We start from the raw sequence: 16,338 nt of genomic DNA on the forward strand, positions 1-16,338 counted from the left end.
TGGCCTCCCGGAGGCCATGCCTTGGCGGGATGCCAAGTCACGTGATCAGCGCCCCGCGATGATCATTACCTTCTGACGTGGACGTCCATAGGCCTTCAGCCATCTCGTCATTTGTCAAGGAGAGAATCCTTCTTGTTACCTGTAACATTGAGCAAGCAACAGAAAGAACAACCTATTACATACCACACAGAAGCCATTGATGAAGCTCTCGAGGCATTGAGTAATGTCGGCATCGCCATCCGCCAATCTTCGAGAGTGACAGAGACCGTCCAAGCTAGAAAATCGTTATCCGAACGACCTGAAAATGATCACTTCGCTTTGCTAAGCCACATCATGCTAGAAACCTTGTATCCCAATGCCCCAGAGACCCTCCTTCTTCAACTTCGCGAGAGCCTGGTAGACCGATATGCTCGCCACTTATATCGCGCACCTGTGAAAGAAGCCCTCGAGGAAGACGCAAGAGCGCATTCTACAGATGCACCTTCAACTACGCTCCAACAGCAGCATCGGGCGTATGAGGCTGATAGGATCGAGACCCCGTCAAAGCAATCTCAAACACTAGCTCCGCAGAACGCTTCACTCCTGCCAACACAAACACTGCCGTCTATCAGATCCAGTCAGTTTTCCATGAATCTCAGAGCGGCTGGAAACTTTGCTCACCCTAGCACGACTCTCGTTCGCCTTGGCAAGATTTATGGTCCGCCTGTTCCAGAATTTGACGCTGCGGGGAAAGCACGATGTGGATATTGTTTCCACATGATCGACCACAGCTTTGTCCATGGTGGTCGGTGGAGTCCCCTGGGAATGTGAGATCAACCCAATTTCTTTGAGTTATTGGCAGTCACGCGAGGGAGCTAACCAAAGTCCAGAGATCACTACCAGAAGGACTTGGAGCCTTTCCCATGCGTGTCGGAACTATGTATGGCAAGGTCTATACATTTTCCCTCGCGCCTGCAATGGAATGATCACATGTCGAAGCATCACCCTCGCTGGCCACAATACATCCATCGTCAGAAGATGTGGAAGTGCGAGCTAGGATTACTCCACCACGAAGGCGATCATCTCGGACCCACTGAAACCTGTATCGGCTGCGAAGATAAACACAAGGCCGACTGTACCCATGAGTCAGTCGCATATTTTTCGTCAGCCAGTCACTTCATGGCTCATCTCAAGGCTATTCACAAGCATACTTGGAGCGATGTCGAACTCAAGGCTATAGCCGCTGAGTGCGGCGACGAACAGGATCTTCACGCTGAACTCTGTCCGCTGTGTTTTCTGACGCCGCAAAATCTACAAGCCACTGGTATCAGGTCCATGCAAGACCATGTCGCCAACCACTTACAAATGCTCATGTTGCTGTCTTTGCGCCTTATACAGATTTGTACTGACAGCTCAGAGGATACTGATGCAGGTGGCAGCTCCCGCGACGCTGTTGCGAACGCCAGTCAGGTCAGCGACGATGAGATTGATGAAGACCGCAATCAAGACATGACGGAGCTTCCGTCACTGCCTTCTAATTCTCCAACCCTTCGTCCAGTCTCCACCACCTCAGAATCTAGCTTCAGCTTAGAAGCAGATGAAACACTGTCGTGGGACGGTATTACTAGCCGAATTCGGCAGCTCGTTCCAATGCAAGAAACTGCGATGGACCAGCTTCTTGACAAAAGAAAGCGAGAACAACAAGCGGCGCTAATGCAGATCCAGGTCCAGCTTGTGACAGATGAAGACATCGGGCTGAAAGTGCTACGCGACGCGCCAGCAGAGGCTACTACTGAGCCCATGGACATCGTCGCAGTGCATGGCATCGGCGCGCACCCAGACGACAGCTGGTGCAAGAATGCCGGCACAGCAGAAGAGCCGCAATGGTGCAACTGGCTCACCAAGGACGACATGCTGCCAGCGGTAGCTCCTAACGCACGTATCATGCGGTACGGATATGAGTCTCAGTGGTTCGGCCAAGAAGCGATGCAGCATGGTGTATCTACCGTGGCTGAGCAGTTGCTGAGAGCGTTAAAGCAGCAGAGAAAGGTGCTAGCCTATGCTTAGTAAGTGCCGTGTATCCGCTAACTGTACTAGGATGTTCCATTCCGTCCTCTAGTATTTATAGCACACTGTTTTGGCGGGCTGGTTGTGATTAAGGTGAGGGGATAGATAGACGGACGAGATGAAGACACAATAGTCGCTAAACGCTTCCGCAGGCACTCCTAGAAGCCGAACAGTACCAAAACGAATGGTCTGGATTATTCGCATCAACGACTGGCTTGGTCTTCTTCGGCACGCCGTTTCGAGGCACCGAGGGAATGAACCAGATGGAGATGCTCGAGGCAGCGCGTCGTGGGTACCACGACGAGCAGGTGCAGCCAGCCACTCTTGAGATGCTACAGCTAGGAAATGCATATCTGCAGGACTTGGTCGATAGCTTCCTGAAGAAAATGCGGGGCCAGGCTTACAAGACTCGGGTCGTGTGCTTCTTCGAGCTTAAGCCTAGCTACTTAGGGAGGATTATAGGCAAGCAGGAACAGGTTGTAAGTTAGCTAAACACCGTATGTAATGCTTATGCTAAAAACAAGACAGAGACTTTTGGTTAGCGAGCATGCTGCGTGTCTAGACCTCTCTGAGTCGACGAGCAAGTTCTCGCTATCGAGGACGCATTTTGACATGAATAAGTTTGAAGATGCGCTAGGGGAAGACTTTGAGACGGTGGCTGAAGCAATAAAGGACATACTTGATGCATCCCCTCAGCTCTTGCGGGCACGGTATGAATGTAAGTATATAAAAGTAGTCCCTGCTGCAACTGTTATGCAAGATTAGCTAACCAAGCGCACTAGGTGTTAGCAAGCACAAGATTGACTTTACTCTACAAGGCGTGCCTGTTGTAAACCGGTTCGTTGCTACAGATGCAGAGATGCAAGCACTCGAGAAGGCTCTTATCAACGCTCCGCTCACTACGAGTCGTCAAAAGGTTGTGGTCGTCCACGGCCTTGGCGGCATTGGCAAGACACAACTAGCAGTAGAGTTTGCACGAGAGCATCAGGACCATTTCAGCGCAGTATTCTGGATAGATGGGTCGTCAGAAGCCAGCCTGAAACATTCGTTTGTCGACATAGTGCAGAGACTTCCACGCGGTGAGCTAACGGCTGACGGCGTACAGATGATCAGCCAGACCGTTGTAGAGGCTAACGTGGCGGTGCGCGAGTGTGAGCAGTGGCTGTCTATATCTTCAAACTCTCACTGGCTGCTAATTATAGACAACGTCAACTGCGACTATAGCGACCGAGACGAGTCGCTGGCATACAATGTGAAGGACTACTTCCCAAATGCAGATCACGGGTCAATTCTGATCACGACTCGGCTGGCCAGTCTGCAGCGGATCGGCCCTGGCATATTTGACATTCACCTACCCTTGATCAATAGCGAGGACAAAGTAAACGCACTCGAGCCCCATTACCAAGAAGAAAGGCTTGGCAAGATCTGCAGCTGGCTTTCAGCTCCTGACCCATCCACAAACTACCACAAAGCGCACAAGCAGCGGCAGGCTGAGACTGGACTCTGGCTGTTGGACAGTGCAAGCTTCAAGAAATGGAAGGAAAGTGCAGTATCGCGACTATGGCTGTATGGGATCCTAGGATGTGGAAAGACTATCTTAAGCTCTACGGTCATCGAGCACCTGCTGCAGCACTGCGACGGTGACGCTAGTATGGTGACGGCGTACTTCTATTTCGACTTTAATAATACACAGAAGCAGGACCTAGAGCTGATGCTCCGCTCGTTGCTCTACTAGCTCCTATAGCGTTCGGTTATGATACCTAAGGGCGTCAACGCATTATTCTTAGCCTGTAAAAATAGAAAACGACAGCTATCATAATATGCACTTCTAGAGCTGACACCGCAGGTAATGCGATAGTTTACACATACCTATATTATTCTTAATATACTTAATAAATGCATATAACGCTAAGAATTAATGTATATGCTTAAGATAGTAGCTGCATAGCAGCCTAATAACGTACATTTACTTATGACTAGTCGGAAAGAGCGAGATATTCAGACCTCTTTAGAGGGTTATATTAAGGAAGAAGACACTATCTGTCTTTAAAGAGATATTATAGACAGTGATATACAACGATACGTTCAACAAAGGCTGTCTAATAATAAGACTCTAGCAAAATAGAACAAAGATGCTGCTATTAGGCAAGAGATTAAGGCTGCACTAATGCTTAGAGCTCGTGGGATATATGTATAGACATCTAGCAGGTTATAAAATTATAACTAACGATAGCATAGGTTCCGATGGGCGGTATATCAGCTTGATATGTTAGCGAACTGTCGCAATCGGGCGATGCTGCGCATGTCTCTAGCCACTTTACCGCGAACGCTAGACCAGACATATGACCGCATTCTGTCCACGATAAGCTATAAATATTCTCGGTATGCGATGCGCATCCTACAGTGGCTGACGTTCTCTGCGCGGCCAATGTTGGTTGAAGAGATTGCTGAGGTCGTCGCTATTGACGTGGCGCGCGACCCAGCGTTTGACCGCGATGAAGTGCTAGAAGACCCACTAGACGCGCTAGATATCTGCTCTAGTCTTGTCACTATCACCACAAACAATGCAGAAGGAAGTACAAGACCTGCCCAGCGTATTATCACCTTAGCACATTATTCCGTCCAGGAGTATCTTGCATCCGACAGAATCAAGCAAGGACAGGCAAAGCAGTACAGCATGCAAGAAGTTAAATGCCATAATATAATAATAGAAGGTTGTTTAAAATACTTAATAGGGCTACAGCAACCAATATCAACGTATATTCTTAAGTCCTCCACGCTCGCAAGATATGCAGCAGAGTTCTGGAGCACCCATCTTCGACAAACAGAGGACGAGACGGACAGAGCGAGTCAAGTAGCGATGAGCTTGATGTCAATAGAACAACCAGCATATCTCAGCTGGATCCAGTTATTCGATCCAGATATTCCATGGAAAGAACCAGATTTACGAAGAGGTCTAGATAGCACAGCTATGCCGCTTTATTATGCCGCATTGTTAGGTGTGAAGGTAATTACAAGAATGTTGTTAGATCAAGGCGCCGAGGTCCACGCCCAGGGCGGACGCTACGGCAATGCACTGCAGGCAGCTTCAGGGCAAGGCCACGAGCAGGTGGTCAAGACGCTGCTCTACGCGGGTGCGCATTAGCCGCCCTAACTGGGAGCTTTACTTAGGCATAGCAGACACCTCAAGTTAGTCGGTCGATTGATTGATTATATCCTGCTCGGTTACAGCCGTGATCTTCACTGCTATGCCCGGATGGCAGACACGGCAGACAGCCGACGCGATGCAGATATGAATCTGCACCGCCCTACTTCACTCTCGAAAGAGCCAATTGTCCCCAAGGGCCTGATGTTGTCTGGCTTCTATCTACGACTATGTATATTTTATCTCTAAAAGTGATGTCTTTTGCCTATGTTTGTGTTCTGTGAACTTTGTTTCTAACTATATGTGTGCTGTACTTGAAGTCTTGTGTGTATAGTGTTGTTTAAGGCTTGTAGAGGTATAGCTGTGTCAGATTGTGATTGGTTATCAAAGACAGTGAACCGATTGTGGAAAAGTGAATAGTGTTGTTGTTCTCTGGTCTCCCAGAGATGCGCGGGCGCGTCTCTTAAGAGTAGTATGTTGCTTTTGTACAGTGTAAGACCCATATTGTCCCAGCCTAGTTTGGGCAGTCTTGGCGGCGAGTTCTGACTAGCTGTACACAGAATCCGGGTGCTCTAGTCACCACCCATAATGAGTAGATAAATAGCAGTCAACTGATGCTGTTCCTTTCATATCTTAGACATCTAAAAAAAAGAAAAAGAGAGAAAACTAGGATAGGGTCAGGATGCATGTACCTCATGGCGACGAAACCTTTGACGCGCGGCCAAAAAAGAATGAGCTCTCCAGCGGGGAATTGAACCCCGGTCTCCCGCGGTCTGTCAATGTGACTTGACAAGCGGAAATACTGACCACTATACTACTGAAGATGACCAATTCTGTTGTTCGATGTCGTTAGGACAGATCGTAAATTATGTATCCTTACCTTCGATCCTTGCGAAAATGTACAGCCATGGAAATCCTTGAGTTTGATCCTCGGGCCTACCGTGCCGGACTGGGAAGCACCCGCGGACGGCGAAACGCCCGCTCCGCTCCACCCACCACCACCAACACCAACACCACCCACCTGATCATGCCGCAACCAGCCCAACTGGAGCCCATTGACGCTGCGCTTACAGCTATCGCTGCTTTAGAGCCTGGAGAAAAACTTGTATATACCGAGATTGCTAAAAGATTTAGTATTAACCGTAGAACGCTCGCGCGGCGGCATTAAGGTCTATCTACCTCATGCGCTATCCGCTACCAAAATCAGCAGGCTCTCCACCCAGAATAGGAGACTAAGCTTATAGGATATATAGATCAACTAAGCGTATGCGGCATCACACCTAGTAGAAGCCTTGTTCAGAGCTTTGCTTGATAGATCGCGCAGAAAGATATTGTTTACCACTAAGTTGATCGCTTTATCCAACGCCATCTGTATCTTCTCTAGGCAAAACGGGCCATGTCAATGGATCGTAATCTCCACCAAGCTGATTCAGAACAGAAATACTGTCTATATTTTGAGCTTCTAGGCTAAAAAATCACCTAACATAAGATCGAGCCGCGCTATATATATGTAAGCCTAGAAGTACCATGTATGGTCACGTGGTCACTCATTAACTATGTAATAACACTTTATTTAAACTTGCTTCTATGATGATACACATCAGAAGACACAACATTTCTCACACACCAAACTGCTTACTTGGCTGGTGGTGGCGTTCGTTTATGCGCGTCCACCTACCCAGGTGGTGTCCGCACACGCTAATAATTACTAAAAGCCTAGGTCAGCTGGATAACGTCCGTCCACAGATAACGGAACCGCCAGGGCAAAATACTGACACCCCCTTCTCCTTCAACAACGCCAACCCCCATTTTATAGAATAGATGTCCTCGAAATAGATACCTTCACTGGTTGCTTTTCTATGGATGGGATGTATCTATCGTAGCTTTCCTGCTTACTTTTTAATACCACGAGCCATTGCTAGGCTACCAATATCACTGTCACTTCAAACTACGTCCGCCCTCTCTTAGCTTTCGCTCACCTGTAAAAGAGCCTGTCAGTCTATGGGAAAGTGCGAGATGATCATACAGCGAGAGGTTGTCCTCTGTCGAGCTGATTTCGCTATAGCCGTGATTTGTTACTTGTTCGGGTCACGCATTCCGTATTCTTGCTATAGCTACAGGAGTGGCCTAGTTGCTATTCAATAAGCTCTAAACAGCCGCTTCAGTGTATGGATGTAGGAAAGCTCTAACTATAACGTCCACGTGACGATACGTGTCTCGCAATGTGCCAAAGCGCTGCTGCTACGTTCTTGCAGCCGCTAGATATATGATGGCTAGGCGTGGTGTTCCAACGCCGATAGTGGCTTAATCAAGGAGCGAGCACCTTATCGGTCAGTACCGACACGCTCAAGCCTCCCACCATCGTCTATCGTCTGGGAAGCACTTGAGAAGGCACATTACACTTCTGCATGTTCTCCTGGGAGAACGCTGGCAGGCTCGAATCGCGCGTAGCAGCAAACACGCAGAGGGGTGAGAGATGTCCAGTAACAAGAGACGTGGCTGCTGTGCGTACGCATGAAGCACATCAGGCAGGCGAACGGTAGGCGAATCAGGCACGCAAGGCCCCCTGGCTGCAAATCGATGGCTGTGTAGTTGTAATTCTTAGGCGCATGCGTGTGGCAGGGACGCGTGCAGAGCTAAAACAGCGACTAAGCTAACTCAAGTACCAAAACGCGAATCGAAATCGATCAAGCCCGAACAAGTCACGCCTAGACCTAGCCGCTAGCCCTACCTGGGCTACGGTGGCAGTGCTCAGCTGGCTCAGGGTGGAGGTGGCTGCACTGCTGAGGTGCATGCGATCAAGTGCCACTGTAGACTCGCGTACTGGGCAAAAGTGCGAGGAATGCGTGAGGCAAGCACGCGAGTGGCCGAGCTCATGGTGAGTGTATTGCACGTTAGACAGTGTTTATGGTGACTGGAGACCTGACGAACTCGGTGATGGGAGGCCAGAAGCAAATCTACCTCAAAGCAAATGGATTACGCCTTGAGTAACGCATGTCTGCAATCCAAGATGCATCCATCTCAACTGTACTCGTCGTGAAGACAGAATACTTGACCTAATACCAGTCAACGAGCATGCTAAACGCTCAGGTCTCTCTTTAAAATTAATAAATTCGTGAGGACACTACATTATATACCCTCATCATATCGTCAATGGTCCTGTGCTTCGCGGCCCTCGCCAGTCAACGACCTTGACGAGGTGGTCGCACTGTGCACGCCTGTGTCGATCTCCACCAACTGCACGAAGCCCTCCTCATTGTCGAGACTCTGTGTCTTCCGCTTATGGCTCACCCTGAATGTTGTTTTTGCGCTGATACCACCCGTGCCCACTCTTTGAAGTGTACCCCTCCCGCTTTGTCCCAGATTCGTTCCGTTCGTGTTCTTGTATGTGCTATGCGCGGTGCTGCCGAGGATCTTGGGGAAGAGGCCTGCTAAACCGAGACGCATGGCAGGCATGCAAGAGCAAATAATGCCGACTTCCCATTCGATGATGGACCATAGCGAAGCTTCTGTAAAGTCCCAGGTGACGTTTCTTGTATTAGCAAAGTAGGTAAAAGCCCGCAGACGGAGGATAGAGACGATGGTCACGCTTGAGTTATCCTGTCAACATCTCCATCATCCAAAACGACGTGGTGTTGGCACTTACAAAACTCCCACGCTGAACATCAACAACACGCCAATTTTTTTCTTGAGAGACAGTTGCAGTTTCCAGATTTCTGGTATTGGTAGAGCCAACGCGACCAATTCAAGAAGAATGCTGATGGAAGCATTCGCATAGGACAGTGTGTTCTTGTTGCTGCTACACTTGCCTGTATGTTCTCTGTCCCACTGCGTCCACGCCAAGCTTACCGGCGAGCAGAAGAAGATGGAAGCGAATATAAAAGCAACCATGGAGATTAAGTTGAATGTGATGACGCAAAATACGATTCGGCGGAATCTCTTGTCGGGGAAGATTTGTAGATAGAAGAGGAGGAACTGGAGTTTGACGAATGTGATGAGGGCGAAGTAAGTGCATCCGGAGATCCAGAAGAGCTGGAGCAGAAGTGTGAGTTGGAAAAATGGCCAAGAGAGGGGAGAAACTGACGCGTAGAGTATACGTGATGTCTGAGAACGAAACTTTCCATAAGTCTTGGCCCAGCCCGGTAAATGCTGTTGTGGTGAGTACGTCTTGACGCAATGTGTCGTAGGTTTGGTCGCTTACTCATTCTATAACAAATAACGAAAAAAACAATGTTAAGAGCCTGCGTAGTATGAGATAGATCCTCCATCAGAATGAAAATACTGACCAAAACGACGACCATATTAGCCTCTTGTATCCAATGTATACGATCATACGCAGCATAAACTGTCCATCGAATAGCGATCGCGGTGAGAGCTAGAGCGAAGAAGGCTACATGAATAGTTCGGAAGGACTTCCCTCTGTTGCGCACTGGTTCGTCGCATGCGACGCTAGTAGCGTTGAGCGCAGTGAGCAATTCTTTCGGTGTACATCCGACACTGAAACACCCCCGCGCTTCAGTCAAAGCAGTGGGATTTTTACAAGCGCAGGACAAGAAAGATGCCGACTGAGCGTCACAATTCGGTGTTTTGAGAAAGTTGTCTACACAGCTTTGCTAGGTAGGCTATAAGTGTGTTGGTCTTCTCGTCGAATTACACATAACTTACTGCACCTGGCGGGACCGAGCTGAGGGCATGATCTTGGGCTCGAGAAGGTATGACCACAGCCAGAAGCAAAATACAGAGGAGGAAGAAACGCTTCATGTTGGGTTGCCTGCATACCAGGAGCACTTGGTCTGCAGCGACGTCGTTGGCTGTGGAACAAACTTTTTATACGTACCAAACGCCTAAGGAGGTGGCTTACGCCACGGAAACCTGCCGCCTTCCCCATAATCTGAGCAAGCGAAGCAGCTCCTTGGTGTCTGTGCATACATTACGTGCATTCGACCCAAGGGGCATCAAAACTCTATATGACGAGTGCACCATACAGCTTGAATGGGGGACCCGGCACAGCTCTGTACCAAAGATGTAGCTGGTGATGTGATTTGATCTTCATGGTGCGCTAGTGACGGACCTGCCGATTCCATAAACCTTCTGATAATTGGCTGTTGCGCATGTGTAATCCAGTATGGATTATGCGGATCTGAAGTTGTTGTGCAGTGTACTTACATATAGCCGTGCTCTTCCTCGGTCCAGCAGCGTCCAACATGACAGATGCCTGGTTCCGCGTACGTATGCGTTAAGATGCGGGGAAAATCCAGGGCACCGGCCTGGAAACGCACTATGCAAGCGGCGCAGCGTCAGTCTTAATTACTGCGTTCCCCAAGCTCAACTCGAGCCATGGGGAAAAAAGCAAAATCCCATTTACGTAACGACATTACGCCATGTAAGTAGAACCCTTCAGGCACCTCAACGGTTCTCCTTGTTTCCTTGGGTTTTTTGTGTTCCATCATTGAAGCAGCTACCCCAATAAGACGGCCGCCTCCTCGGAATGTTAGAGCCGATGCAAAGTAGATTACAAGCGAGCGCCACACCCTACTAAGTTTGCGTACCTCTTTTATCTCAACGTGCAATAATGGCTTAATGCAGCGCTACTCTATTAGGTTCAGATAAAGAACATGTTTAGCTTGCTATATCCTCTATCAATTCTCGTCAATCACAGAGTAATCGCAGTGCTGCTGCTATCTACAGCATGTCTGAACAAACGATCCGCCGCTAACACACTAGCAAGCCTACCCGACGCGATTGCTAGCCCAACTCAAGAAAGCTTACCTATGCCCGCTCCTTTACCGCCACCCACTTCTCTTCGTTCATCCCTGCCTGTAGCTGTCGCTGTGTCAGCAACTGTGGCTTCGCTTCCTATCTGGCAACCTCCATCCTTAGAGGAGTTCTGAGCCGACACTAAAGGTCAGCGCTCTTAGCCCATCCTATATCAGTGCAGCGATATCATATCGAATGCCAACTTTCTAACATAGACGGGGCAGGAGGAGGACCCTGCGGGGCTGGTAGAAGCGCGGAATACGGCTCTCGCCACGCAGGGGCTTTTCGCTTCCTACACACCAACCATAGCGTGGAACTATCCTTTTGGAGACATGGAGGCTTTCTACTTCGAGAGATTTGCGTAATTTGATACTCGTAGATAGCATTTACATATCATGTGGGGTGGCGTCAGAAACCGAACCCGAGTTGAATCCTTTGCGCTAGGACTAGAAACGCGCAGGTGAGATAAGAAGATAGCACAAATACAGCAAGTAGCTAAAGATAGCAAGAATACTGTGTTCTAAGCGTGTCGTTCATGAGGGCGCCATGTAGGTGTGACAGCTCGCTAATACCTCTCGAGTTGCCTAGTTCTAACGTCGCCTGCTAGCCGCTCAATCTCATCCATGGCGGCGTCTCTTTCTCTCTCGATGCGGCCGACATAGTCAATCGCTGCCGCTAGCACGATGCCTTTACTTGGCTTCGCCACTCCAATGGCATCGGCCCCAACAGCCTGCGGTAATGTTGCTACAGCCCGGCGTAAGCGCTCGAGCCGCATGTTGATGCTTTCGCGATACTTGCGCTCGACTTGCGTATGCCGCACGCAGGTCGTCTGGCGGACGCTATTTGATGTCACAGAGCTATCAGCAGAGGTGGCAGGAGTGCGCTGCCAAAGAGGCCGTCCTAGCTTGCGTGGAGCAGGCGTTGCTGTTGTTTCGCCTTCAAAGGCGCGTTGTCCTGAGTCAGAGAGCGGAGGCGCGCATTCGAGCGAGCACAGCGAAGTCGAGCCAGGCATGGGGTTGCAGATAAGAATACGAGCTGCTAAACTGCCACTAGGCGTAGGCACAATCGACACTGGCAATACTGTGCTATCAGGTACGTGATTCAAAGTGAATTTGTTACACATTTCCTCCGTCGACCATCTGCTACAGGGCGTATTGATAGCAGTAGTGTTAGGTGGGCGGTGCATAGTTGGAGGAGGCTGCCCGTGCGCTTCCATAGCAAGGTCGTAAGTGCGACGCGAAAAGCTCTGTGAGTAATTATCGTGAGGTTCTGGGTAGGAGAAGGCCTCGGCGAATGGTGGGTTGTAACAGACTTCCCCACCATAGGATAAAGGGACATGCCGAAGGGTTCTATCAGGAAAGGAACAGTCATAATGACATTTGGCTGGAGCGATCAGATGCGAATACTTGGTGATGATATGAGCAACTAGCATGTTGCTGAGAATATCAATAGTGATTAATGATCCTACACCCCACTTGGGCTGCTGGGTACAATCTCGATACATCGCATACAGCCACACACAACAACCAAAGCTGCAATTTGTTAGCCAAGACCCAATGGCAGCAGTAGAACAATGGTGGACCACAAAGAGTCTTTTTATGCGAACTTATCGTTGTAGGTGCTGCGTTAGCAGGTGTGCTTGCGGTCTAGACCGCCTCGTGCCGAACAAGGGTGATCCTTGGCGGGTTGTGTGCCAGAGCTCTGGAATTCAGCCTTTTCATCGATGTCTCTCGTAGCCTCTTTCAGTTAACGTATTATCCACCGATCGAGTCGCTACATGTCATGAGCTACAAGAAATGCAGCAAGTCATTGTCGTGAGTCAGAAAATCGCAATTGTTGGTGGAGGTACAGTTGGCGTAGAGCTTGCGAGCGACATCAAAGATTTCTATCCAGACAAACATCTCACCCTCGTTCATTCGCGGAACAATCTCTTCAATAACTTTGGAAAAGGCTCCAAGAGTGCGCCCTCACAGCCCTGCATGATGAGTTCAACGTGCGCGTACTCCTCAACAAACGGCCTCAGATACCCACAGGTTCAAATATGGCTCGCTCGGCAACCCTTAAGTTCTCAGACATGCGCGAAGAGAAGTTCCATCTTATCGTAAGTCTACTTTTCTCATCCTATGCCTATACGGCTGCAACATGCGACTGACTTGACAGATTGGATGTACCGGCAAGCGACCAAACTGGGCCATCCTGAAAGATCTACCCCCGGATGCCATCTCAGAAAAGACTTCGCAGATTGTTGTGCGACAAATCTCCAAGTTCTTTCACCAGATCTCCGAGGGGGCTCTGATCTTCCCATCTTTGCACTCGGAGATGTGGCAGTTCATGGAGGCCCGCGTATGGCTCGTGCCGGATGGCTGCAAGCCGGTGTGGTACTTGATAATGTCCTAGCTATGATTCACGGCCTAAAACCCTTACGCATCTGCAAACCGAACTTTTCCATCGAGGCACTATCAAATTAAAATTAGGAGAGTCACACAGTCATGTATGGAATGGATGTCAAAGGCTTTGATGTCATGTTTCCCTCAAGAACTGGTCCACTAGATATCGGCATTGAATGGGCTTGGAAGGATTTTGGGGCTGACTTCGCAAAAGGACGCAGTTCTGCAGTCGCAAAACAGGAGCAGGATTGGGATAAGGCTTGCGACGAGATGCAGACAAGAATGGTCATTTATGCTTTCCAAAGCTATCGAGCGATGAAGAGAATAATAAACACATTTGAGGCAAATATTGTACCAAGAATAACTGCAAGACGTCGAGGCAGAAGATAGAATACACAACTGCATGATGCACGACTTTCGATTCGGATGTTCGCTGTGTGGTTGCCTAATCCAACGAGGAGACGACCACACCTGAAAGGGACGTTGCCAATGCTATCATGCTATCGCAGAGACAGAAATTCGGCCAGCTTTCCCCCATCGATGTCCAGCTATAACACGGCCCAGCCCTTTCAAAGACATTCAGCAATGTCAGCATCTGCAAGTCGATATCGATGTTGAGACGGGTAATGCTGCCCGTAGAACCCAATCCAGCTTGCTGGTGAGTGGCCCCGCTGGTAGCAATGCCGTTGTACGAGGCGTCTTCAGGGAGCGGATCGCCAGCACCCATTACGATTTCATGCACAATCGGTCGGCTCGTCCTCGGATCCATAGCCTCTGTAATCCGTCGGAGGAAGGTTGTGTGTCTCTCTTCTGGCTCTTTGTGAAGCAAAATACTGATGAAGTAGATATCAGCTCCTTTGATGGGCTGCTCGGCGTACCTATCGTGGCATGTGCAGTTACAAGTACAATAATATGATCTCCACTGTCTACCTGTACTGTGCGTTAACTAATTGAAAACACTACCTACACATTCCACCAACCTTCACGATACTTTCCAAGATCTACATTTCCGGTAAGTGCTCCTTTTTGCAGCCACGGTGTCAAGTCCAAACATTCATCTACAACACCATTATTCGCCTTCACATCCCCTATTGCCCACCCATTCCCTAGCCACCCAAATCAATTGCCTTCTGAACTTATATAGGTATATTCAAAGTCCTCCCACCTCGACTCGCGCCTAACGAATGCTACATGAGCTGCGCTGCCCGGCCACAGTCCATGGATCTTATCGCCTTTAATTCCTCCATTGTACCACAAACTGCTATATTCGCTCATGGTTTTCCTCGGGAAAAATGATTCACAGTACGCGCGGAAGTGTCGAGTGACCGCAACGGTCGGTGCTAAACTTCGGATCCCTTGACTAGATATTTTACGCAGCACCTTTGAAATATACACGCAACCTGAGTCTATACGGCATGACATAGCGTCCCAACAGGTCCTGTCGCGTTAGCACCAAACATAGTCACGAGGTTAGGAATCTTGGGAGCCGCAAAGCCAAGATACGAGTCTGGAAATCCGGGGTCTCCACCTGGGCGCCATACAGCCTGGACTTCAATTCCATTGGCATAAATGGGGAACGCGGTACTGAAGGATACGTCGTGCCCAGTGCTGCAAATGATTGCATCCACTTCCCGGTGTTTTCCTGCTGTTGTTGATACTGATTGAAGTGATTGGGTAGGTACAAGAGCATACCATCGACTGTCTGAATGCTGATACGGGTGAACTTCTCGATCGGAGCTATCACATAGTCTACGTTGCCAGCGGTGAGGGCTTCCAAATATCCAGGACCCGGAGTCAGTTGCCTGCAACTGGGTGCAAAATCTGGAAGAATCGAGTCAAAAAGATCGGTTCTGTCACCTATTCAGTCTCCCATAAGCTTATTGATGGCTGCTTTGGCATCTTTGCTCTTCTCGCTACCCTTGAAAATAGCTCCAAAACGACTGAACAAGTGGGCCTCTAGCTCTTTTCGAAATTTCAGATACTCGTCTGGGCTGGTCCTCGCCTTGTCGATGTTATCTGCTACATATTGAGCCAGGTTCTCGCCAGCAATTGGAGCTGTGACCCAAGTTTAATTGCGTGCATAGTGATCGACTCGAGTGGCGACTTTCTGGAGTGGTGGCAGGACTTGTAGCCCGGAGGCTCCATTACTGTTCAGATCAGCTTCGGAACGCCTCCATGGGATTAGATCCATTCACCCGATCACGGCAATGCGTTTTCCTGCAGGATCGAAGGTCTCATCCCAGTTAGAACTATGTAGCAAATGGCCTTCATACTCATCCCTGCCGGGATGGTCAAGTAACCTTGGATCTGCGAAATGCCCAGTCGCAATTACAAGAAAGTCGATGGCATCTCCAAGAATCTTTCCATTCGACGCAACAGTCACCAGCCATCTCCCTTTTTCCTCGGACCATTCGGTTTTATCGACGCGACACTTCAATCGAATGTACTTGTTCACAAGTTCATAATTGTCCATTATCCGCTTCCAGCAGATTTTTATTTCGGCACCCCTGCATACGCTGTGCTTCACTTGTCGGACGCCTCGAACGTTGCTTGGTAGGCGTGAGCTGGCACGTCGCAGCGTACGCCGGGGCAGATATTACTGTGCCATGTTCTGCCCTGGGGCTTTGTTAGGACTTATTCATGAAGAGATGCAACTCCTTGTAATATCATCGTTTCGCTCGTAGATGACAAGATCAATTTTTGGAACTTTACCGGGGGAGGATACCAGCAAAGATACCCGAAATACCCGCACCCACTATTGCGACTCGCAAACTTCGTACATCATCCACTGAATGCTCTTCGAGCTCCAGTGGCGGAAAGATGGTTCTCTGATTTTGGGGAAACTCTGGTGACGGTTCCTTTGCCAGCACTTCATCTTCAACCACAATGGTAGGGGTAGTCTTTGGTGGGTTGATATGGCCGGCGACAGCTTCTAGTCGCGACTTGAATGACATGATGATGACTTGCCGAGGCTATGAAGTAAAACAAAAAATGTCCGATGTG

The 16,338-nt window shown here is 49.1% G+C and overlaps 8 protein-coding genes across 8 annotated transcripts; 5 read left to right on the plus strand and 3 right to left on the minus strand.

Annotated features, from left to right (window-relative positions):
• Positions 1-1,692: 1,692 nt before the first annotated feature.
• COCMIDRAFT_41092 (uncharacterized protein) lies at positions 1,693-2,482 on the plus strand (the record flags this gene model as incomplete). Its single annotated transcript, XM_007694682.1, has 4 exons — positions 1,693-2,028; positions 2,077-2,139; positions 2,199-2,354; positions 2,420-2,482. The coding sequence occupies 4 exons, from the start codon at positions 1,693-1,695 to the stop codon at positions 2,480-2,482; spliced, it is 618 nt and encodes a 205-aa protein (XP_007692872.1).
• A 471-nt stretch (positions 2,483-2,953) lies between these two features.
• Positions 2,954-3,376, plus strand: COCMIDRAFT_68666 (uncharacterized protein; the record flags this gene model as incomplete). The annotated part of the gene is made up of 1 exon (XM_007694683.1): positions 2,954-3,376. A coding segment is annotated over one exon (423 nt), but the record flags the coding sequence as incomplete, so codon positions are not given.
• Positions 3,377-4,474: 1,098 nt separating this feature from the next.
• On the plus strand, positions 4,475-5,191 carry COCMIDRAFT_30486 (uncharacterized protein; the record flags this gene model as incomplete). Its single annotated transcript, XM_007694684.1, has 1 exon — positions 4,475-5,191. One exon carries the CDS (start codon positions 4,475-4,477, stop codon positions 5,189-5,191), a length of 717 nt encoding a protein of 238 aa, XP_007692874.1.
• Positions 5,192-5,787: 596 nt separating this feature from the next.
• COCMIDRAFT_108382 (uncharacterized protein) lies at positions 5,788-5,946 on the plus strand (the record flags this gene model as incomplete). The annotated part of the gene is made up of 1 exon (XM_007694685.1): positions 5,788-5,946. A coding segment is annotated over one exon (159 nt), but the record flags the coding sequence as incomplete, so codon positions are not given.
• A 2,395-nt stretch (positions 5,947-8,341) lies between these two features.
• Positions 8,342-9,744, minus strand: COCMIDRAFT_108368 (uncharacterized protein; the record flags this gene model as incomplete). The annotated part of the gene is made up of 5 exons (XM_007694686.1): positions 8,342-8,780; positions 8,838-9,223; positions 9,276-9,340; positions 9,393-9,432; positions 9,478-9,744. Coding segments are annotated over 5 exons (1,197 nt in total), but the record flags the coding sequence as incomplete, so codon positions are not given.
• A 1,769-nt stretch (positions 9,745-11,513) lies between these two features.
• On the minus strand, positions 11,514-11,960 carry COCMIDRAFT_108367 (uncharacterized protein; the record flags this gene model as incomplete). The annotated part of the gene is made up of 1 exon (XM_007694687.1): positions 11,514-11,960. The coding sequence occupies one exon, from the start codon at positions 11,958-11,960 to the stop codon at positions 11,514-11,516; it is 447 nt and encodes a 148-aa protein (XP_007692877.1).
• Positions 11,961-12,989: 1,029 nt separating this feature from the next.
• Positions 12,990-13,592, plus strand: COCMIDRAFT_9548 (uncharacterized protein; the record flags this gene model as incomplete). The annotated part of the gene is made up of 3 exons (XM_007694688.1): positions 12,990-13,049; positions 13,109-13,326; positions 13,550-13,592. The coding sequence occupies 3 exons, from the start codon at positions 12,990-12,992 to the stop codon at positions 13,590-13,592; spliced, it is 321 nt and encodes a 106-aa protein (XP_007692878.1).
• An 862-nt stretch (positions 13,593-14,454) lies between these two features.
• Positions 14,455-16,289, minus strand: COCMIDRAFT_41095 (uncharacterized protein; the record flags this gene model as incomplete). Its single annotated transcript, XM_007694689.1, has 6 exons — positions 14,455-14,715; positions 14,748-14,977; positions 15,028-15,192; positions 15,253-15,373; positions 15,539-15,842; positions 16,048-16,289. 6 exons carry the CDS (start codon positions 16,287-16,289, stop codon positions 14,455-14,457), a joined length of 1,323 nt encoding a protein of 440 aa, XP_007692879.1.
• Between the last annotated feature and the right edge of the window lie 49 nt (positions 16,290-16,338).

The sequence above is a fragment of the Bipolaris oryzae genome (assembly GCF_000523455.1).
Source record: "Bipolaris oryzae ATCC 44560 unplaced genomic scaffold scaffold_234, whole genome shotgun sequence".
NCBI classification, from domain to species: domain Eukaryota; kingdom Fungi; phylum Ascomycota; class Dothideomycetes; order Pleosporales; family Pleosporaceae; genus Bipolaris; species Bipolaris oryzae.